General features: G+C 32.3%; 1 protein-coding gene across 1 annotated transcript in view; it reads left to right on the top strand.

Annotated features, from left to right (window-relative positions):
• Positions 1 to 625: 625 nt before the first annotated feature.
• LOC132733652 (uncharacterized) overlaps positions 626 to 24,774 on the top strand; it is a 39,223-nt gene continuing 15,074 nt past the window's right edge. Inside the window, exons 1-30 of the mRNA XM_060720312.1 lie at positions 626 to 895; positions 1,324 to 1,378; positions 1,998 to 2,263; positions 3,066 to 3,129; positions 3,567 to 3,702; positions 4,472 to 4,659; positions 5,386 to 5,657; positions 6,473 to 6,530; positions 6,877 to 7,148; positions 7,950 to 8,117; positions 8,703 to 8,861; positions 9,503 to 9,569; positions 10,358 to 10,632; positions 11,032 to 11,101; positions 11,572 to 11,846; positions 12,425 to 12,509; positions 13,207 to 13,472; positions 14,013 to 14,076; positions 14,401 to 14,551; positions 15,621 to 15,741; positions 16,334 to 16,391; positions 16,957 to 17,133; positions 17,802 to 17,963; positions 18,320 to 18,606; positions 19,057 to 19,120; positions 19,582 to 19,865; positions 20,404 to 20,458; positions 21,122 to 21,381; positions 22,685 to 22,739; positions 23,322 to 23,480. Coding sequence (XP_060576295.1) covers positions 685 to 895; positions 1,324 to 1,378; positions 1,998 to 2,263; positions 3,066 to 3,129; positions 3,567 to 3,702; positions 4,472 to 4,659; positions 5,386 to 5,657; positions 6,473 to 6,530; positions 6,877 to 7,148; positions 7,950 to 8,117; positions 8,703 to 8,861; positions 9,503 to 9,569; positions 10,358 to 10,632; positions 11,032 to 11,101; positions 11,572 to 11,846; positions 12,425 to 12,509; positions 13,207 to 13,472; positions 14,013 to 14,076; positions 14,401 to 14,551; positions 15,621 to 15,741; positions 16,334 to 16,391; positions 16,957 to 17,133; positions 17,802 to 17,963; positions 18,320 to 18,606; positions 19,057 to 19,120; positions 19,582 to 19,865; positions 20,404 to 20,458; positions 21,122 to 21,381; positions 22,685 to 22,739; positions 23,322 to 23,480 — 4,784 coding nt within the window. The 5' untranslated portion in view covers positions 626 to 684. The remainder of the gene's footprint in view (positions 896 to 1,323; positions 1,379 to 1,997; positions 2,264 to 3,065; positions 3,130 to 3,566; positions 3,703 to 4,471; positions 4,660 to 5,385; positions 5,658 to 6,472; positions 6,531 to 6,876; positions 7,149 to 7,949; positions 8,118 to 8,702; positions 8,862 to 9,502; positions 9,570 to 10,357; positions 10,633 to 11,031; positions 11,102 to 11,571; positions 11,847 to 12,424; positions 12,510 to 13,206; positions 13,473 to 14,012; positions 14,077 to 14,400; positions 14,552 to 15,620; positions 15,742 to 16,333; positions 16,392 to 16,956; positions 17,134 to 17,801; positions 17,964 to 18,319; positions 18,607 to 19,056; positions 19,121 to 19,581; positions 19,866 to 20,403; positions 20,459 to 21,121; positions 21,382 to 22,684; positions 22,740 to 23,321; positions 23,481 to 24,774) is intronic.

The following is a 24,774-nucleotide window of genomic DNA, read 5'->3' as shown; positions in this document are numbered from 1 at the left end:
TATAGGCAAGCACTAAAAAACTTAAAAAAATCTAAAAAAATTCATTCCTATCCACTGAACCTGCAGTGTTCAAGGGTATCACACAATTCAGTAAAATAATTCTTCACTAAATATCTTAATGCTCATGGCCATTGTTCACTTTAAAAATACAGAGATTCTTGTATTGCCTTTTACTGCAAAAACTTTTTTTATTGGCAAGCAATAAAAAAGTCGAGCGCGCTGTCTTACGGACAGCTCTTGTTTTCTCCCATCTGGTCATGATAATCAACTTCTAAATGAAACAACTTTAGTGTTGCTAGCAACCAAAACTGTGAGGAAAACAACTGACATTTCATTTCTGTTATCAAAGAATGCAGTCTTGTTTAGATGGTTTCCACTGTTCTAGGAAAAGAATCATTTAAGGCTGATTTAGGGGGTTTGATATGTGTACCTGTAACATACAAAGTTATCATATAGCTTGTGAAGTTAACTGAAACTTAAAATTGAAATTACAAATTATTCTGTTTTCCTGAATAGTTATTTCCGCAAAATGTAAATAAATGACAGAAAAGAATCGAATTTCATGAAAATTATTATAATTAGGAACTCATTTAATTTCTTAATTCATTTATATATTGCAGGAAGTCATATTGGCGACTTGACTGGCAGGTCTCCATCAACGGCACCGATGTTGATCCTTCTAAAATGCCACCCCTCAATACTACAAGAATTTCATCTTATGTAGACATTACTGGACCACATGGAAAATATGTGATACACCATGGAATGACCCATGGAAAGCAATATATCTCATGGTCTTACTATAGTTGGTTGTTTACCATGGAATGGATTCCAAGGTCACAGTATGAAACGTTCAGGCTCCATCTTGTGCGTTTCTACCAGAAACTTTATCCAGGTAAAACAATGAGTATTTATGTCCCATTCTTTAAAATATTTGTCACAATATTACGACATTTGTAACCATAGTAATATTATTAATTGCCAGTAGAATTTTGTCTTAAATTTTCTAAAATACCTTAAAAAAAAATTGATGCAAACAATTTATGAATTGTATTGACACTATATAAAATAATAAATACACATGGTTGCATATATATATGCAATTGAAAAAGTATACCTGAAAATTATAAATCTAAATTTATACCTAAATGAATTATAAGAAAAATTATAGAATTTCTTTTTGTTTGAAATTTCATCAAAAGACTAGCATCTTAACCATTCTATGAGGAAGTTCATTGTGTGTTAGCCTTTGATTTATTCTTGTTTGAAAAAAAAACAAAAACTTTTGCTCAATTTAAAAGGAGGTAATACTGAATTTTTCAGGTACTCAAATCGAGGTGGGTGTTCTCACACAAAGAAGGTTTTGGTCACATTCTGGGTAAGTGATTATCAAGTGTGGAACAGTTTTTGACGGTTTTACTTCAAAATATTTTCATAGAATTGCTTAGAACCTATTAGGGCTCTTTTTTTGGAGAGAAAGATTATCAGGTTGACTCATTTTCCACTCACCATTGTGGGATTTTTCCCTCACCATTGTGGGTTTAAACCCCAACATTGTGGGTTTTTACCTCACCGTTGTGGGTTTAAACCCCAACAGAGTCTTTTGATATAAAGGAGCAATCCTTCTAGCCTGCAGAAGGTCAGAGATTCTTACATTAGTGCACACTTGAGTCTGAAATTACATGCAGACAGGCAGGCCACTGGAGGTTTTTCTCCATCAGTAAAGCTGGAAAGTCGCCATATGACTTTACAGTGCTGATGGGACTTTGAAAAAAAAAGAAATGGAAAAAAATGAAAGAAATAAACATGCTACTGAAGACAAGTACTACATTTATTCTTTGGCATACATTTGTACTGGTATTTTAAGATTATATGAGATTTAATGTAATATTCTATTGAATTTGGTTTATATTTAATGAATTTTACGGATTTGTTTACATACATAATGAATACAAGACAATTAAATAATAATTGACTTAACACTTTTATTATTACAGATATGAAATTTGGGGATTACCATATTACGTAAAAGTTGACGGTAGACTGATCTACCCTAGATTGTTGAAGCTCATAGACTGGACCGAGTTTGTGAAGACAATTGGCGTTCATACAGTCAGTAATAAGACCTACACAGCCATTTTAGATAAACATGTGACAGATACGAGTCTTCTGCTATCACTGTATCTACAACACAAGGTATCGACAACACATTATCATGAAATAGAACTGGCCCTGGAACATGCGTGGATTAAACAAAACCCTGGTATGTTAAAAAAGATTTATGTAATCAATTATGGAAGCTTAAAGTTTTCATTTCTTCTGTGTAAAAACTTTGCTATAATTATTAATTTCATCAGTTAATTTGACGTAGAAATAAAGAAAAGATAGTTATAAATAATCATAAATCAAAAATGAAATCACACATGAAAATAAAATCTTATTCTGTAATTTTCATTGGGAGACAATTTTATCTTATTTGAAAATCATTGGCCAATATGCATGCAAATGTTTTGGACCATGCTCCCATACAATTTTTTTTTGTCATAGAAATTGTAAGTTTTATTTAGTACTTTTCTTATTGCATATTGGGAAAATAAGCTAAAGACTCTGGCTGAGTAGAACTAATCAGTGTTGCTCTTATAAGCAATACCACTTGACACAAAATGTTTCTTTTATTTAACAAACACAAAAACTCTATGTGAATACTCAGTAGAATGAAATTTTCCAGAATAATATGTTATGCTGTTTTTTTTTAAGTAGGATTTGAACGGTTTAGATATGATCTTGTGCATGCACAATACACTTCAAGTGAAATATACTTACAAATTTCTTTCAAACAGGCACTTTGAAATTATTTTTCTTCAAATTTCAAAGTAAAATTTTGTAAACAGTAATCAGTAGTGATATAGCTTTATACATTTAAATAGTCTATACATGTATACTACATAAACAACAGCATAACACATATTAAAGTAGATGTTAAATAATGTTGTCTCTAACCAACAGATATAAAAAGTATAAAAAATAAAGGCCTTACATTATGATATTTGACTTACCATTTTCAGAATACAAATCATCAAATGTAGAGGTGCATATAGAGGGTCAAGAAGAAACAGTTGATTATTATGGGTAAGTATTAAAGGCCCATTATGCCCCTGAAATGTTTTTTATTTTCAATTCTCAAAAGAATTTATTTCTGATGTCCTATTTTAATTTCAAAAAAGTTACTAATTGGCCAATAATTACCTGAACAATATTTCACTTCTGCTGCTTTTTGTCAAGTAGTACAGTTATGGTGATTTAGTATTTTGTATGGAAGTCAAAATACTAATTTACTTACATTTTTCTACATTTATGGCAAAGAATTTCACATTGAGCACTATATTCTTCTTATTCTTGATGGCAAACTCAACCATTGCTAGTTTGATTCCCGGCTTCTTCAGTGAAACAGTCATATTGGCATTTATTTCTTTTAACCATAACAATAAAAGAAGTGGGGAAAAAAATAACATTTAATGTTTCAAATTGTAAAGTGATATTTTTTCATTATTTTTCATATTTTTCAGACGAACAGCTTGGCGTTTCTTGTATTCACTGAAGGTTAACGGCACTGTATTAGACAAACAGAGCGTAGCTTCCATCAACAAGACAATATTGGCCACAGAACTTAACTCGGATATGTCATCAAGATCTAATATTCAGGTACGTCAATGAGGCGAAATGATCGTATTTTCACTAGAAAACTTATAAATTATATTTTTGAATTACCGGAAGATAGATCTGTACAAGTTTGTTACTCTTAATTAAAGTTATACTGTAAATGAATGAAGCACTTTGCTGTGAAATAATGGTCAGTGATTTCAATAGAATAACATATCATCAACTTAGTGCAATAACTGGTTAACTACTTTTAATTTTTGAAGGACTTAACCTGTTACAGCGCAAAGGTGACAATACTTTCAATATGCTTTTACATGTTTTAGATAGTACAACCATTTTTTTTTTACAAAAAAGATATTATTACCAAATTAACAATGCTTAACTTTAAATGACTCTGAGTGAATTAAAACCTTCAGATGATAAACAATTATAGGAGAAATCTGGAAAATTGTATTAATTTTTCATATAGGGATTTAACTGTTGCTGTTGGGGTTTTTTTTTACACTTTGGGAATGTGACCAAGTTAACGATACTTCGAATTTTAGTTATTAGATAAGATTGAGAAGAAATGATTATCAACAGCTCAAAATCATAAATTTTGGATATGATAAGAGACTTAAATATAGCTATCTGTCATTGACAACGTTTTCAGACAAATACCATTTTTTTTCCAAATGGAAATAAGAGCTTCTATTGTACCCATCTAAAGAGGGGAAAAACAATTCTGAGTAGGAACAGATGTTAATTATTTTTCTATACTTCATTTAAAAACTTATGTTTTATCATTGTAAATATGTTTGTATTATTTAAGTTGAGTCACCTCCAGTCTACAGACCTATTTTCAACAAAGCAACTTCTCTCTCTCTATCTGGATGCCTACATATCGCTAGAGGACGTAGACAAAATCGAGGCATCGTTGTCCGCTCAGTGGTCGTTAGAGTTGAACCAGTCCGTTAAAATTCATATTGTGAGACAGAAAGAATATACCAGTCTGTCCGGGTAAGACAAAATGTAGTCTGTATTTATTACAAACTGTCTAAAATAATAGATAAAGTGGTAATAATAGATAAAGTGGTAATAATAGATAAAGTGGTAATAATAAGTAGATCAAGTGGTAAACATAGATGAAGTGGTAATAAAGTGGTAATAATAGATAGATAAAGTGGTAATAATGAATAAAGTGGTAATGTGCTAAAGATTCGAAATGAGAAAGATTTGTATGGCAAGTGGTAATAAAAGATGAAGTGGTAATAAGAGATAAAGTGGTAATAATAGATAAGGTGGTAAGATGCTAAAAATACAAAATGAGCAAGATTTGAATGCCAATGGCAATACTTACAAAGTGGTAATGTTAATTTAGCCAGCTTCCATACCTTAGTGGTAGAGTTATTAAGGCAAAATTTGAAACCTTTACCTTCACCACTATAGAGTCAAACTTTTCCAAAGAAGTTGAATTTCACTGAATGCTAGGAAGCATTAAGCTTAGCCTGAAAAAAGTTGATTGTTCTACATTACTCCTACTTATGCCTGAGAATAGAAGGCAAACCTTGGATCTGCCTCTTGTCATACATGTATATATTTAAAAGTCATCATATGATTTTAATACTATCATTGTGACTTTATTTTCAAGCTGAATAAATGGCTTTTGTTCAAATGTTGTTATTTTTAGGGAAGCAAAAAATTTTGCCACTGTTTTACGAAATTCATCAAATGATTTCATTTCAGCACAAATGCCTGGAGAATGCAGTATTTACTTGAAATTAATGGTTCGAGAATTCCTGCTGAACAAATTAAGAATGTTGACACAGGTACTCTAGCTAGGGCTGTGTCCAATGTAAAGGGCGATTCTGGGCGGAGCTATGCTGTATTAAGATCCGCCTCTACTTATTATAACTATGAGAAACATTATTCTTTGTTGGTTGACAAAAAGGTTACAGATTCTGCAAGGAAATTGTTTGAACAGAGACTATTGGTGGCATGGCAAAAATCGAGACCAGGTTTGTTTATTTTCACTTTTTTTATTTGTTTGATAATCATAAGGCAGGAGTCGTATATTGACAGCAGTTGTAAGAAATATTAACCTGTGCTAGACTAATAATATCTGTCATATTTTGCGGTTCGGATCGGAATTTCCGTCCCGAGGTGACCCGCCCATGGGCGGGTGACCGAGGGACGGATATTCCGATCCGAACCGCAAACATATGTCAGATAATTTTTCTTGCATATTCTACCATATTCCATTATATTTTAAATTCTTTATCTTTATTTTCAATGAAAATTTATATCATTACAACCGTAACTACTTTCATTCAACAGCGTATGAATTACAAAATCATTCATAACGGTAAAATGACGTCATCTTTATCGTGCCATTGTACAGCACGCGACTCATCTGGAACCCCCCATGCCAGATGAAATTTCCGGCATGGGTAAAACTAACGGAAACGCCGGTCTGATATGCAAGAAATGTATTTCTACATGTAATTGACAACCTCTTCTCTGAAATCATGACAATTGTTGGTGGAGAGAGAAAAAAACGTATGATAATGATATAATGTCATAAAACAATATTTGGAAGCAGTTTTTCAAATGTATGTGTAAATGACTTTATTCACAATGATGTAACACGCCTATTTAGCATAGTATATAGAAATGTATGTAGATCATAAACTTTGTAGTTTCATCATACTTTTTAATCACATTGCTTGTTCTATAATACATGTATTTTAATTGATACATTTATATTCCAAAGGTCTTGCCTGTCTTTCTATTATTCAGTTTGATTGACATTTCAATAATTTCTTTTTTTAAGAATGGAGGAACACTCAAGTTCATTTAGTGCAACAGGAAGAGTTGATTGACCTACATGGGTGAGTTTTGTTTTTGGGGTCTTTTTTTTCCCCCTTTTTAAAGAAAAAGTAATCTCCTTCCTTTAACAGAATGTACTTTTACTTGATTTAGATAATACCTAGATGGATTCATCATTAATGTAATGAAGATGTTAAATAAGAGATACAAATGTATAAAGGATATTTATTAAGGGCCAATATAAGGTTTTGCTGTTCATATGTACATGTATATGAACATGCTTAAGATTGTAAAGTGCTCTTTGAAACCTTGTCAACTGACAATATGATTTTATTTTCTAAAATATCATTTTGATTCAATGAGCATTTAATTTTTTTTATTTTAATACATTCTTTTATTTCATTAAAGGAAATCATCTTGGGAGCTTACCTACTTTGTATCCCATGGTAACATGTCAGAAACCGTTGACTCACGTGAAGTAATGAGTGTAACGTCTGCTGCAGTAGGATCTGTCGACAGTCCAAACGGCGCGTACAGGATAACCATTCCTAGCCAGTTAAATGAGTACAGACGGTACGAGAGATACGGTTTCTCTGTCTATCTTGACCAAAAACTTGACCGAGGGGCGCAGAAAAGTGCTGAGATCGTGCTGGCTAATGAGATCAAGAGAACGCACCAAAGTGAGTTGTTTTACTATTCTTACAGTTATGTATATACATGATATACCTTAATTGAGATATTCCATGTATAAAGTTATATTACTGAATGACATTATGAAAAAGAAACAAATATCAGCCAAGCTGTGGCTGCCTTTATTTTCCTACAATTTTGTCATATGAGCCAGTAGGGGGTTTTGATTACAAATAGATTTGTGGTGATGTTGGTAGTTTTCATGCGGGATCACAACAGTAAGCCACATTGAATTTACCAGAGTACAGTTCAACCACCCTATCATTCCTGGACAGGCTGTCAAGCAGATTACTAGTACTAGTTGCCTTCACTTTCCCTAGGAACTGATAACTTTTGTACATGACATAGTAGAGGTACAGTGTGAATGACCATGGAAAGGATTTCATGATAAGTCACAACAAAACTGACATGCACCTTCGGGAATCGAACCAAGTTCGCCGAATTCACAGTCCACTGTGCTCTACCTAATAAGCTAGCCGCATGGCTTGTTAAAATTATTTGTTTACTCTGTCTCAATTATATACAGCATGTAGATTTAACAACAAATGGTGGACAGAGAACAAAGGGATGTAACTCTCTCCATTTACAACTAAATATATAATACTAGGGACATTATACAGAAGTATATTTACCACTGCAATACTTGCAGTGTAAACGTCTGCTTTATGAACAAATCTAAAAAGTATTCAACACTTTAAAAAAAAAATTTATTTGTCAGCTTATAATGGTATCAAAATTTTGTACATGTATGTTAAAAGAAAACAACTAAAAAATCTTAACTTTATTTGCAGATGCTGTCATAGATGTTAAATTTGGAAGATTTGAGGAATATTTAGATTTGAATGGTCACAGGGTCTGGAAAACTGTTTACTTTGTTAATAATCATGACAAGCCAGTACCAGTCAATGGTATGAAATCTCTGGACCAGTCTAGCCTGAACAGTAAACTCACCTTCACTGGTAAGTTTTTGAAGAGTATTCTAGGTCAGTTTTGGTGTAATTAGGTAACAAATCTAAAATTACCCATATATTTTCTTTATATTTGACTCTGATTCATCGAAATATGTAAAAAAAAAAAATGACTTCATGAAAAAATGTCACATAAATCAGTATCAAGTCTTTTGTTATGATTCCTCTAAATTATCAACAGAAAAAAAAGAGATAAGATAAGATAATAATAATGTAATTTTCAAAAATAATTTCTGAAGGAGACAAAATGTTGAAAGCTAACAAAAGCAGTTGTTTTTATTGAATATATATGTTGTCTGTATGCTAAATAGTTGTTGGCTTTTGGTATTAATGTACATATTAAAGCCTGTTGTATGAAGAATGTGTTATCATGCACATAAATGAATCACATTAGATATTACATTCTCATTGTTGTTTATTTTCATATTATAGAAGTCAGTTAGAAAAGGTTGAACTTGGAAAAAAACAATGTATTTTGTTTATTTAGTATATTTCCCTACAATAGTGTTGTTTTAAGCAATGTGAATGTCTTAATATCTTATTGAAAATTAAATTGATTTCTGTACCTTATTTCAGGTTTCCGTGGTGAGAAATTTACTACAGTGAATATATCAGGTCGTACATTGATTCACTACAGGGACAGCTTCCATGTTCACATGACAAACAAATTATCACCAGCGTATTTTACAGCCGCGGAGAATTATCTGCTGGCCGCCTGGAAACATACATCTGCTGGTAATAACAATGTGTTTTTGTCAGCTGACCATACATTTTAAATGGCATTTGATGTGTGGTATTCTCTTAAAGTGGCTGAATTTAATGTCTGGATATTCTGAGGAATAATCTACCATCTTACCAGGATAATTAAAATTTTGGCAACTTTTATTTTCATTCAATAGTATTTTAACTTCAAAAAACCAAAACAAGGTCATTTAAGTGGCAAGATTATTGTGTAAAAAATGGTCCACATGTCATAAATTTTTCACTTTTTCAAATATTTGTAACGACCCACAAAGCATTAAATGACAACCAAACAAAAATAAATGAATTTTAAAAACATATAATCATACCTAAAAAAAATTGAGAATTCGAGAAATTCATTTATATTATTATAATTTATGATAAATTGTTTGGGCAATTGTTTAAGTCTAACAGTGTTTACTAGGTTTAATTTATTTATATAAGTTAAGGTTTACCACTATCAGGACTTACTATAGATGATGTCATATAAGGGTTGAATTATTTTATAAACCACTATGTTATTAGGTCTATAGTCAACATTACCATCATAGCAAGGTCAAGGACATTGCTTGGAAGTTGTTAATTTAAGTTTTTTGACATGAACGAAAATTAAAATTGTTTTGTTATATATTCAGAATATAATTCATGCAACTGCATCTCTGTCAAGGTGACTGGACAAGAGGAGGTGGTTGACATGGAGGGGTAATTATTTTTCTGTCAATGTTTATTGTTGAATTATATTTTTAGGTTATCGTCTTTTAATATATACTTTGCATTTTATCATGTATAAAGATTATTTTTTTTATTGAGAACAAACTTTTTTTATTGAAAATGGATTTTTGTCTTTAATTTAATAAAAAAAATTCAATTTTTAATTTATGATAAAAAGATTCAAAATCAACACAGTTTATCAATACATGTTTCACTTCATGAAGTTTCTTCAATTGATATGATAAATAAAATGTAGGCAGGTGTTACTCTTCTCAGTAAAAAATAAGGAATCATTTACCAATGCATTCTTTGTTTTACAAGTTATGTTTTCAACATTATCAATATTGTCATTGTTGTCGTCATTATCCAACACTCATTATTATAAAAATCATCATTGTTATATCAACATTATCAAAATAATCATCATCTTTGCTGTTTTCTTCATCTAAATTTGTATTGTCATAATCATCATCATCTACATTATCATTTTTTTGTAATTTTCATCATCAAAAGCATCATCATTATCATAATTATCATCAGCTTCTTCGTCATCATTGTAATCATCATTTTAAACATGTTTGTTTGTTTTAAAATGCATATGAATACATGTAGATACAAATTTTGGATTCAGTACTTAAATCTAAAAGAGGTAATAGTGTTAAAAGAAAAATTAATTTTTGAAGTTCAAAATTGTGTAATCCTTTTAAATTAAAGTAATTTGTATCATTTTCCATTTTGCTATTTTTTCATATATTTATTCAGATCACATTATTTTGCAGACACACGTATTGGCAGCTGAACTATTTCTTGTTAAAGAATGGTAAAGCTGTTCAGAGGATGACCTCTAAAGCCTTAGACTTGGCATACTTAAAAAGGTCACTGAATACAGTCAATGTTACAGACATCGTAGAAAACGTGAAACAGACGTCCAGACTGAGACTAGCGTTTTCATTCTACATGAACCAGAATTTAAACGTAAGAGTGGACTCAGTCAATAAGATTTCACAACAGTTTGTGCATGCCCTGGAAATGACCTGGCAGACAATAACTACAGGTATGTATATATGTATTATAATCACATAGCCAAATTACCTGGTGACATTTTCTGACCTATTTGGGGGTTAAAACCGATATAAAAGTCAGTTTGGTTCAGATTTTCTTTCAGAACTATTTAATATTTCGTTATTTATTAATGGGAATAAAATGTAGAGCCCACTCATTCAAGTTAGTAATCCATAGTTACATAGCATTCAGCCCACTTCTTTCCTTGGTTGCATTCAGTCCTATCAAAGTCACTGATATACTGTTTCCTATTTTTCCTTAAAGTGAGGTCATGATTTTAACTTAGCCGTCTATTGATATCACAACTACCTTACGTTTACAGTTAAGATATTAAATTTGTAAAAAATGTTTATGAATTTCATTACATTGAATGTTTCCTTCTTTATTTCAGGTTTACCATGGAAAATAAAACCTACAGTGAAAATCAGTAGAAGTGCAGAGTTTATGGACCTTACCAAAGAGTAAGTAGCATGGTGTTGCATTTCATTGTGAAACTGTATTTCTTCTTTATACATTAATCAATTCTGCCAGAATCTGCTAAACTTTGATCAACTTCACTAAAATTTGTTATTTATTGATCATTTTCACTAGAATTTGTTATTTGATGATCAACTTCACTTAAGTTTGTTATTCATTGAGCAGTTTCACTAAAATTTGTTATTCGTTGATCAACTTCTTTAGAATCTGTTATTCATTCATCAATTTCACTAAAATTTTGTTATTCATTGATCAATTTCACTAAAATTTTGTTATTTGTTGATCAATTTCAATAAAATTTTGTTATTCATTGATCAATTTTCTTAGACTGTTTATCATCAATAAAGTTCACTTGAATTTGTTATTAGGTGATTAATTTTTCTTGAATTTAGTTGTACGTTAATCTTTATTAGAAGTGTTGCTAATTTTTTTCATCACTGTAATTATTTTATAGGGAGACTTTATGGAGAATTTACTACTTCATGTGGGAAGACTGTCTCCCGTCATGTGATTCCGTCGACCCGGACACACTACCAGAAGTTAAGGCATCAGAAATTCAGAAATTCATCAGCTTTAAATCACCAATTGATACCAGTTACATCGTCAGTGATGTGCCCGCTGTTGTTGATTACCGTTTCCATTTTAGTGTGGATATTTCACGAGAAATGAGGGACGTGGATAAATCCAAATTTTCAGAGGTCGTACGTTCTGTATGGAATGCTTCATCTTGTAAGTATTTCATCCTGTCATCCCTTGTTGATAGTAGTAGAATAGTCTATATTTTCTTTAACTGAATCATTTATATTTATGTTAAGAAGTTAAACAGCTACATGTGTAGTTTGCAGACAATTGTTTGTTTTATCAAAATGAAAGCTTGGTGCCGGAATAATACGTGGATTATAGGATGACTCGGGTTTCCCCTCCAGTAACAGGTGGGACCTTACCTTTATGACCTTAACATATCAGTGTGACTTAAATATCAACCTAACCTTTGATCCTGCACGGAAGGGAACCTGAGGTCTTCCTCCACCAGTAAAGCTGGAACGTCGCGATATGACCTATAATGTGTCGATGTGACGTAAAACCCAAAACAAACAAACAAACTAACCTTTGATCCAACAAAAAATGTACATGTAGTAATATTTGTTGAACATAATTTTTCAAATGTTATACATTTCTTGGTATTAAAAGGCATACAAAGAGAGTTGTGGTCTCTAATTCCTTCATTTTTAACTTTCTTTGAAGTTAGTCCATATTTTTGGTCAACGTATTGCAAGTTTCTAAGTTTCACTTTTGGTTCATTTCAGCTGAATCCAAAAATGGTAAAATCAAAGTTTATATTCCAAAACAGGAAGAATTTGTAACCATGGATTATATGAGTAAATTACAGGGGTAAGTTTCTGATATTAGGATATTATAATATGCACATCTATGATAGATGTTCCCTGAACCAGTTAGATATTGCTTAACATTGAAAAAAAATTGTACTTTAAAAACCAAATATAGTTATTCACATAATGTCTATTCTAAAGGGCATTGAGCTTGCTTATACAATGTAGGTTAGTGTTTCTGCTCAGATCATGGCAGTCGTATACGTGACTTTTGATTTTGAGGTCAGTAGGTCACAGATCTAGGTCACAGTGACCAACACAAAAATTGACCTACATAATATGGTTTGCGTTTTGGTTACATGACTAAATGATTGGAGTTAGGCTGTCAAACATCTCAATACTATCAAAATGCTGAACAAATAGTTGTCCCATACTTCTATACTCTTACTGGTATCTGTGGAATGAATAATGAATCAACTTTGGATAATGATGTAAATATTACATATAAGTGTCGGCTAGCAAGGCTGAGTGATTAAACAACAGTCTACATGGTGTAGTAATCAAAGGATTCTGGCTGCGTGAGTTCAAACCCCATCAGGGGCAAGCTGTTGTTTCAATGAACAGAAAACTTTACATTCATTGCTTAGTACTGGTTGGTTCCAGGAACGGACTCGGGAATGTTTTAAATAAAGTTATAGCTTCTAACCCAATCAAACTAAATTAAATTAGTCTGACTATAAAAAAACTAAATATTACAGATTCACATACTGGAGACTTGTTGTATTCATTGAACAAGGAGGACAAGTTGTGGACCGTCAGATATCGTCTCCGCTCAACCGTGACGAGCTCACTCGCCTAGTTACGTTCTCATCGGCAAACAACAATAAATACAGTGTGGTGAAAACCAGCACTTTGAAGACGGTGAAAAGAAATTCTCTGTTCTCATTCTACACAAGCAAACAAATAAAATATGATGATGTCACACTTGTGCAGTCACAGCTCAAACAGACCTGGACAACCCTCGGTAAGTCTGAGATTTATGTGAACATGGTTAAGTGGTCTGCCTCTCAACCCAGGGATCATGGGTTTGAGCCTTACTTGGGTCACGACCATGTTTCTCGATATGACACCAGTACACTGTATTTGTAAATAATAATGATAGCCTACATGAAGTACCAATGGAACAAATGTTAACATGTTTTGTCTTAATTAAGAAACGATATATCCAAAACAGTGATTTTATTGCTGAATGAAATCACTGTTTGGAGTTTGGATGGGAGGCATTGTAATTTGTAATGAGGTGGATCCAGACAACAAACAGTGATTTTAGAAAGAAAGAAGCAAGGAACTTTATACTCATTGTTTAGTACTGGTTGGTTCCAGCAATGGATTCAAGAGTGTGTCTATAAACATATGGTTTCCTACACAATCAAACTAAACTAGATTCTGAGTGTGTCTATAAACATATGGTTTCCTACACAATCAAACTAAACTAGATTCTGAATAGAATAAACTGAAAAGATTTAATATCTTGATTTTGAATCATGTCATTATAATATTTCAGCATTCAAAGATGTTGGCGTTGATGCTCAAATTGTTTCCCAGGATAACTTCATACATAAACAAAGGTAACAATTGGCTATATGTCTGCATTAGTAATAAATAAACAGTAATTTTCGTGTAAAGTAAGAATCTTAAGCCAATCTAAATCACTGTTCTGACAAAATTTATAAATATGAATTTAAACAAATTTCAGATTTTCATGAAAAAAGGAGATAAACTTGTGAGACGCTTCTTTAAAACAATGCATATCTTTAATACATTATTTCATTTCCGCAAATTTGTTGGCTGTTTTTTGTTATTGTGTTTTAAACAATGAATTAATACAATTTTTTGCTCTCTATATTGGAAACAGATACATACATTCATTTATTTATTCATTTCTGTTTCAGTGGACTGGTTGCTAGGGTTACATACAGATTAACCTTTAAAGGAGATGTGTTGACCCCAGGTGACCTTCAACCCTTAAATACAACAGTTCTCCAGAGCGCTCTGAAGTCAAGGTCATTAAATGAAGAATATACAGTCTTAGATAAATCACAAGTAAGTATCTGTGTTAAAGATTGATATAAGAAAGCCATGTTAAATTCAATATTCTATGTTGAAGATTGATATTCAAAAAGCCATGTTAAATTCAATATTCTATGTTGAAGATTGACATTTAAAAGCCATGTAATATTCAATATTCTATGTGGCAGATTGATATCTAAATTCCATGTTAAATTCTATATTCTATGTTGAAGATTGATATCTAAAATCCATGTTAAATTCAATATTCTATGTTGAAGATTGATATAAGAAATCCATGTTAAATTCAATATTCTATGTTGAAGATTGATATAAGAAATCCATGTTAAATTCAATATTCTATGTTGAAGATTGATATCTAAAATCCATGTTAAATTCAATATTCTATGTTGCAGATTGATATCTAAATTCCATGTTAAATTCTATATTCTATGTTGAAGATTGATATCTAAAATCCATGTTAAATTCAATATTCTATGTTGAAGATTGATATAAGAAATCCATGTTAAATTCAATATTCTATGTTGAAGATTGATATAAGAAATCCATGTTAAATTCAATATTCTATGTTGAAGATTGATATAAGAAATCCATGTTAAATTCAATATTCTAAAGTAAGTTTCTGTTGAAGATTGACATTTAAAATCTATGTTAAATGTAATATTCTAAAGTAAGTTTCTGTTGAAGATTGACATTTAAAATCCATGTTAAATTCAATATTCTAAAGTAAGTTTCTGTTGAAGATTGACATTTAAAAACCATGTTAAATTCAATATTCTAAAGTAAGTTTCTGTTGAAGATTGACATTTAAAAACCATGTTATATTCAGTATTCTAAAGTAAGTTTCTGTTGAAGATTTACATTTAAAATCCATGTAATATTCAATATTCTAAAAAAGATGTCAATTATTCTCAGAAACAGATGAAAATGTTAACTCATTTGGTTATGTAAAACAAGATGGTGGGAATCGATCACTTTCAAGAGCCCATGAATTTCACGCAAGGGATTGTGGGTCAGGATTGAAAATTTTTCTATTTTTAGAGCTTCTTATCCCTCTGTAATATATAAGTCTCTGATAATACAGGTTACAAATGTTGTGAAGTACAACCAGATGTTCACCATCAAAATGAAGAGAGCTTTACTAGAAACTGACAGAGCCCAGTTCAAACTGCAATTAAAACAAGCATGGATTGCATACAGAAGTGGTAAATATATAAAATCCTTTTTGAATTGTATTTTAACTTTAATGATTTGCATGTAAATAGTGAGTATGGTTTTTTGCTTTATGCTATATCTAGGCTTTTTAAGTGTTCATAAATTGGAACATTCCTAGAGCTTGAAAGGTTAAAAAAACAACACCTAACATGGTAAAATTTGCACTTATTTTATCAATTGTCGAAGCCCTGCAACAATTTATGTTTTATAAATGAAATGTTTGAATAAGATACATTTCAGCAATCATTGGAGCTAATATACTGTTGTAAATTTGATGATCTTTGTTGATACATATGTTTTCATTTAAATCAATCTATATTTACATTAAATGGCTTAAGACATTCCCAGATGTGTGACTTTGTAAAATATATTTAAATTTATTCTTTGCTTTCGGCATTTGTAACAGAATAGTACCGAATGCCTTCTAAGTGAAGTAAATGAAATTCTAATAATGATTATGAAAAGAATAAAATGATGGAAATGCAAAAAAAAATATCCTTTTAATTGAGTAACCAAGTAACAATACAGTTTTGTTTTTGAGTTGTGTATGCAATGTATTGATATGATAATTTGTTCTTTCAGATTCTACCATTGATGTGGAACTTCAGCTTCAAGAGGATTTTACAGAGACCAGCACAGAGTATGATTGCAGAACACTTTTCACTTATTCTGATATTTTTTTTATCAGGGGTGTGAAGGGGGGGGGGCTTGTTGTTTTATTGTTTTGGGGTTTTTTTTCTGGTTTCTTAAAAACATAAAAAATGTTCAGTTATACTGACTGTTGTAAAACTGTTTTTATTTCAATAAGAATATGATACAGGCAGAAAAAATTGGTAAACAATAATCCAAGAAAAACGTTTCCAGAAACTGGATATAATTATTAAAAAAAATGACTTCACATCCAGTTGATTATTTAATATTAATCAGAGATCAAAAATTCTACTCGTCTGCTTGTAATTACGAGCAGAATTTAAGAGAACTTGATGCAGGACGAGTAGAAAAATGTTGCCTGCACATTGGATAGTCATCCTGCAGGACGAGTGACTCTGAAAATATTTTTGATGCCTGATAATTATACATATCTAAAAGATCACTCTTGCTCATGATGAAAATTCATTCTTTCTTTGATTATAAATTATTTGCTTGTTGTTGTTTGTGTAGTGTTCATGTTGTTTATTAGGTTCTATTTGTTTCTGTTTGGCTAGACAACCCATATGGATGATAGCATATTCTGTGAAGAGCGGAAAGAAAATGTTGGACATACAAATTGATGAGGACATCCCTGTTTCCCAGCTTAATTCACACATAGACATGAAAGTGCATGGAACCAGTCAAAAATACTCTGAATCATTCTACTCTGTAAATGCAGATAAACTTGTCAGGTAAAGATCATGATTTCCATTATATAATCCTGTTTCAGTCCTGTTTTCGCATATAATGTCCAAGGGCAGGATAAAAATTCTGTTGAATTATGAGGGTCCTGTTGCAATATAAGGTGTTTTTTAAATAATAAAAGTATAAAGATAGAATTTAACAAGAATTTAACAAAATCACTTTACAAGGAAGATTTTAATGATTTCAAACTACTTCATCTTAATTATATGTTACAAAGTAAAAACAATATGAAATTTTATTTTTGTTGTTGTTTTAATTGGTTATTACATGTATATGGTGGCTGATTTCTGCCATTTCCTGTCTGCTCCTCAAAAGTCAAAGGCATAGGCACAATACTATGCTCACTTATTGTCTCTTTGACTTCAGAAGGTGCCGACACGAAGACACAATATATTAAAACGGGAAATATTGATATTTTAATAGGCCTAAAATTATCGTGTTGACGGGTAGAAATCTTCATATAGGCACCCTATATTTGTTGTTCCTTCGCCTCAAAATGCGAATGTCGAGACAGGATATTATCATGTCTTCGCCTATGACTTTTGAGGGGCGAAGACATGAAAAGGCAGAAATCAGCCACCATATTTATAATGTGTAATTTAGAACACTTAGACATAGTTATACATTGTATAAATGAATTTATTGTTTATTTCAGAAATTCTGATTTATTTATGATATACACTGTACATCGTATTGGTGAAGTAAACAGAGCTAAGTTTTCCAGCGCTCTGCGACAAACCTGGAACGCTAAATATGGCAGCAACAAAGTAATCAGTGTTGATATTGTAACTGAGGATGAGGTAGTTGATATGAAGAGGTATGTCAAATGTCTAAAGATTTATTTTGATATCTATTCTTAAATTCTGTGATAGGGTGATAAATTAGAGTATAGAATTAAAAAAAAAACAAAAAAAAAACAAAAAAAGAAATTTATCATTTAATATTAACATTTGCAAATTTGGTGTTGATGAATGTACATGTACTTTAATTGCATCATTAGACTATAGACAAACTCCGGAATTAACAATATTTGGGTTTTTCCCAGCTAATCATTTGCCGAGTTCCGGATAATGTCTATTCAGTTAATGTCATATATAGCTATCAATTTGGAGGCATACTTGCAAAGAAATATGGATAAAATAAACAAGTTGTTTCCCGTTATTCATTTAACAGCAGCGTAGCATTCTGGCGACATTCGTACAAAGTTATAACAGACTCACAGTCACCAGAATCCACAGCTCGAAATACACGTTCACTGCCGATAAACGACCTCACCAAGATAAAAGTAACAAATGTACATAACGAAGTATATGCAATTCTGCCATGGAATGGAATTGATGGTTTTATACCAATACCAAAATCTAAGACTTTTGGAATAGTTCTGTCACAAAGCATATTTGACGAGGATAGTGACCGTGTCCAAGATGTGGTCGTAAATGCTGTTGCTGCAAATTTGAATGGTATGATCTTCTTTTGCATGTTTTATCATGACTTTAAACAAGATGATGTCTTGATGTAGGTTTTTTATCTAAGATCTTATCATGTTGTTTTTATGCTTCATTTTTCAAAGAAGAAGGGAAGCTTTTTTGTAGTGTGAGTGTTGTTTTTTTACAGGTTTTAGTTTATTTCAAACATCCAATTGAAATTTCACATTGAAGCCATTATAATTCACTCCTCTATGATGATGAAGAACACTTACAAAGACACTTAACACTAGCATGGATTATTACTAAATTATCCTCAGTGATCTAAAGTGTTGTTTCTTTGTGTGCAGTTGGTTCAAATTCCCGCCATTGTATGAATGTTTTCTGGTGCATTTGCATGTTTCTCTTTCGAACTAAAAAATGTTTGTAAGACGTACAATACAGAATGTTATGTTTCTCTCAAATTTTATCTTTCATTTTTTTAAGGCATAGATGCAAAGGAATTGGCGATAATTGATGGACCTTCAACAAAAGTGATTTCATCTCAGAGGTACTTATCTTAACCCATTTCATGCTGGGAAAATTGCCGTCTGCTAAAAATGTTGTCTACTTTATTTTTGTTGATATTTGATTGGTCAATCTGGGCATTAACAATTTCTTTTATTGGCAACCCATTCTACAATTCGTAAGGGAGTTACACCAAACTTTCACAGGATGATGGTCTATGGCATAATGTGAGGAATTTGAATTTTATTATAAACTATTTTCACGTATGTAATATAATGTTCCCAGTTTAAAAAAAATTAGATCGTGTCATAGACATTGAGTTATTGATCAAAGCTATCCAGCCAGATTTTGGAAGGTCAGTGGTTCTGCCTGCATGCCAACTGATGCCTGAAATAATGCAGGAAGTAAAGCTGGATGGTACCACAATGGTTGTTATAGTATCTCTGTAAAAACCCATCAAAAATAAAATCTTCTTACAAAAATTACCTGTCTCTATATTTATAGCCAAGTGGGATGGGCGGTGACATATGTGTTACATTACAAGGGAATGCCACTCGATGCAAGATTTCAGCCACAACTTGACGTTTCCAAGGTACAAAGTGCTATAAACTTCACGTCGCCAATACACACATCGTATAGAGTACTTTCCACCTCCTACAATGGAGAGTTTAAGAATTACAGGAAGTCATCTGACCAGTTTACGCTCAATCTGGCTGGACTGGTTCCCACTTACGTAACATCAAAACTAGTACCAGTCTTGCAATCATCATGGGAGAGACAGTTGACAGGTATTTGATTAACACATTTTCCATGCTTATTTTGTTGAATCCACCTGACCTGCTTGGATTTTGAAATTGTTCATTGTTACTGTATTAGTGGTTAAGTTAACCTTGTGGAAATATTAGCAATTTCTGAAAACCACTAAAATTTCCACTCAGTATTAATATCAACCAGCCTGTCATTTTATTTTATCCTTGCACAATTCACTATTACTTCCTCATGTGAAATGTCTGTAACTTTGAATTTGCTTACTTTTTGGACACATGAAAATATCCACTTTTACAGTCTTTCAAGGGGGTTTTATGTCAAGGTAAAAACATTTTAAGATCTAAATTTATTTTAACTCTTTGGACATGAATTAAATTAAAAGTATTTAGCTCTTCCAAATCTTTTAAACAAGTACACATAACTAGAAACTTTAATTCTGATCATAAATAGACCCATGGACACCTGTTGTTTTAATTGCTGGAATCACATTAATGGACAATCATTAAGCGATTCTTTTTGTTGTTTCTTTTATAGTTTCTTGTTTCTGTTTATTTTCAGGGAAAAAGGTCAGCATTCAAAATTTACGAAGGGAGGAATACATTGGTACCAATGGGTAAGTTTTAACAAACAACAAATGTGATAAGTTACCATATTACTGTTCATAGAAGCTGGGGTAAATATAATTGGGCAAGCAATTGGTGATTAGCACCACTTTATTGGTTTGTCCAATCCAGAGCATGCTCTGCCATTTTGTCACATTATTTATTGTGACAGGGTATTGTCTGTAGTATACAGTGTAATAAAAGAAATACAACATACATAAAATTTAAATAGACCTTTAGTAGTTAAATGGTATTAAAATAATTCAATGAAAATCTATTAGTTTATACAAATTTATTTTAGTTTGATTGTGTTAGAGGCTATATAAGCTTATTGAAACACTCTTGGACCCATTCCTTGAACCAACCAGCACTAAGCAATGAGTGTAAATTTCTTACTCACAGAAACAATGGCTTTTCGCTGAAGAAGCTTGAGCCCAGGTGGCCAGCAACACTTACATTACTGGTCTCATCCAGGCCAGTCTGCACATCTGTGCCATCTAACCAGGCTCTGTACTGCTGGTATCCCAATGTTAGTAGTTTAATGTTGAAATCCCTTCAACTTGAATGGACTGTTCCAAATTCAAAGCTGGGAAAGTCCATTACAATAATTCAGAAGGTACAGGGTTAATGTGTGTACATGAAATAAATAAATTTATGTTACTTTTTTATTTCAGAATGACTGTAACAAAGATGTTCTATTTTGTTGACTCTGACCGCAAAGCTGTTTATCCATCATTGACCTTGACCCCTGACCCTAACAGTGTAGTATCCACGGCAACAACATCAATTGGGTCAACTGTACAGTTGTATACAGGGACGAACTTGGACAGTGTGGATTCTTGCTACAAACTGTTCCTATACAGTGGAAATCAAGAAGTCAATAAGGAAATGATACAAGAGTCTCTAATAGAAGCATGGAATGTCACCAAAAAATGTATGTTACTTGGATTTTCATATTAGATGATATAATACTGTCATATGTTACATAATTTTGTCATTGGAATAGCCGTCTTGAGGGTACCCCAACCAAGGGATGGATATTTCAATCTGAACACAAAGATTTCAGACATTATTTCTTGCATATTCTGCCTTAATCTTTTATATTTAAAATGGTTCACTTCAATAAGACATTTTTTCATGGAAATTAATGTCATTTCATCCATAACTTTTTTTCTTACAATAGCAGATAAATTAACAGCTTTAAACAGCGAAATGTTGTCATCCTAAGCACTGAAATGACATCATTTTAATGCAGTTTTTTCATAAAATGCGCAAAAATGACACCATTGTATGGCACACGACTCATCTGGCACCCCCCATGCCAGATGAAATTTCCGGCTTTGGTAAAAGTAACAGAAACGCCAATTTGCTATGCAAGAAAATATTTTGTTAAAAAAGTCGCAGTATTTTCCAGTGCTTACAGTATTTCATTGTTACCAAGCATTTCAAACTTTTAAAATCTTCCTTGTACAATGTGCATGAAATTCATATTGAGGAATTTTATGTCAGTTAAATAAAATGCATTATTTAATTTTACGCATGAAATATGGTGCTATATCAGTCAAATGTATTTCATATTTTTTAAAAATAAATATGAAATATAAATATGAAAGTGGGCGGAGTCAAAACTCATATTTATTTTAAAGGACTTCTTTCGCCATTTTATTTGAAAAATCTGATAAATACAAAACAACTTTTTGTTGAATTTTGTTTTGAAAACTATCTAGAATGATAGGAAATGGTCTAACTAAGAAAATAATATCCGAACACCAATATCTTTATTTCAGTTATTAACGCTGTATAGACGTTTAAAGAGTTGTTTACGTGACGTCACAATGTAGCGTCAAATATCTCGTGCAAAACAAGACACAATTATATATTACTGCGCGCTGTACAATTGCAGTTGCGTAGCTTGCAGTTGAGTCTGTCATCATTTTTCTCTGATAATGAAATTAAATAAAAAGGTTATTTTTTCGTTTTTCGTGAAATATGGTATATATTTTCACTCAACATGATAAAATGCCACATATTTTCACTCGCCGTCCCGGCTCGTGAAAATATGTGACATTTTATCATGTTTCGTGAAAATATATTCCATATTTCACTCAAACGAAAAATATCCTCTTAATATTTAAGAAATATTTTGACCAAACAAATATGACATTATGTGGCTTAAGTTCATAATAAATCCTAGGATAATTGTGAATATGATAATTATTTATACCTTAATTTTTCAGTTTTGTCAGCAGAGGTTAAAATATTGAAAACAGAAAACTACATTGGTTCCTTTGGGTATGTATAACATAAAATAAAATAACAGTTTTGTATCACATATAGGTTAAGTAAGCTTTACTTGCAATGCCAGCTTGTGTCTGAAATAATGCATTTTGGGGTTGGGGTGGGGGGGGGCATCAGACTGACGTCTTTCTCCTTCAGGAAAAGCTAGAAAATTACTTTTAGACCTTAACCTTTATGCCAAAACCTTCATTACCAGTTATAATATGTAATACTAGTATTCTTGCAAAGGAGGGGATGGATAAATTGATCAGATTAAATTTTTATGCTTGATTTTTTTCTTAATCAAATATTTTTATGTTGGTATACTGTGAAGAATATATGAGCCGCGTCACGACAAAACCAACATAATGGGTTTGGGACCAGCATGGATCCAGACCAGCCTGCACATCCGCACAGTCTGATCAGGATCCATGCTGTTCACTATCAGTTTCTTTACATGTTATAGGGTCTGTAAGCGAACAGCATGGATCCTGATCAGACTGCACGGATGCGCAGGCTGGTCTGGATCCATGCTGGTCGCAAACCCATTATGTTGGTTTTGTCATGACGCGGCTCAATTATATTTTAACATTTCAGATCTCAGCTGACTGGTTACTTATACACAATATCATACTTAAAAAATGATAGAAAATCCTTTGTAAAAGCGGAACCAGAATATATGTTGGAAGCAGACTCAAGTCATATAAGAAATGCACTTACTGGTGCCCGGCTGTATAGTGACAAAGTTAAACTGCGGTAAGTGATCAAATATGTCTGATACATTGATGAAGTTTAAGCTGATTTTAAAATTTAACAACAAAATGTTTCTTAATTTTGATGACAATTTTCTTTGACAATTAATCAAAATAGATGTGATTTGCATTTCTTGAGTAATTATCCCCCGCCGATGTATCAGGGGATATTGTTTTGGCATTGTCCGCCCGTCCTTACGTACGAACCCAGAGGTCCTTGTGTGACTTGGAGAACAATGGGTAACAGTAAATTCTCTTTGATCCTATTCATTCCGTTTTTACTTGTTTGCCTTTTTTAAGCCTTGTGTGACTAAAGATGGCCAAAAAGATTAAAGGAAAAGTCACATAAGTACCATTTTCTAAGTACGTCCGTCCATCCGCGCTACTTCTCTGCCACTACTGGCTGGAATTCAATGAAACTTTATGGGAATCATCAATATCAAGAGGAGATGTGCATATCGTCGGCTTGTTCCAGTCAGACCTTTTAACTCAGAGTTTTGGCCCTTGGATTAGTATTGCATTATGCATATAGAGCAAAAATCGTTTCCGCGCTACTTCTCTGCAACTACTTGCTGGAATTCAATGAAACTTTATGGGAACCTTAAATACAAAGAGGAGATGCGCATGTCATTCCCTTGTTCTGATCAGACACTTAAACTGAGAGTTATGGCCCTTGATTAGTTATGCAGTATGCATATAGAGCAAAAATCGTTTCCGCGCTACTTCTCTGCAACTACTTGCTGGAATTCAATGAAACTTTATGGGAACCTTAAATACAAAGAGGAGATGCGCATGTCATTCCCTTGTTCTGATCAGACATTTTAACTCGGAGTTATTGCCCTTGATTAGCTATGCAGTATGCACATAGAGCTAAAATTGTTTCCGCGCTACTTCTCTACAACTACTTGCTGGAATTCAACAAAACTTTATGGGAACCTTCAATACCAAGAGGAGATGTGCATATCATCAGCTTGTGCCGGTCAGACATTTTAACTCAGACTTATGGCCCTTGATTAGTTATGCAGTATGCATATAGGGCAAACTTTATGGAACCTTCAAAACCAAGAGGAGATGCGCATATCATCGCCTTGTTCCGGTCAGACACTTACTCTGAGTTATGGCCCTTGATTAGTTATGCAGTAGGATATAGAGCTACTTCTCTGCAACTACTTGCTGGAATTCAATTAAACTTAATGGGAACCATTAATACAAAGATGAGATGTGCATTATTTGTTGCCTTGTTCAGCACACCCTTCATTACAGAGTTATGGCCCTTGATTAGTTATGTAGTATACATA

The sequence above is a fragment of the Ruditapes philippinarum genome, unplaced genomic scaffold (assembly GCF_026571515.1).
Source record: "Ruditapes philippinarum isolate M1 unplaced genomic scaffold, ASM2657151v2 ctg2183_1_1_1_1, whole genome shotgun sequence".
NCBI lineage: Eukaryota > Metazoa > Mollusca > Bivalvia > Venerida > Veneridae > Ruditapes > Ruditapes philippinarum.
This window is presented reverse-complemented; position numbering and strand designations above follow the sequence as displayed.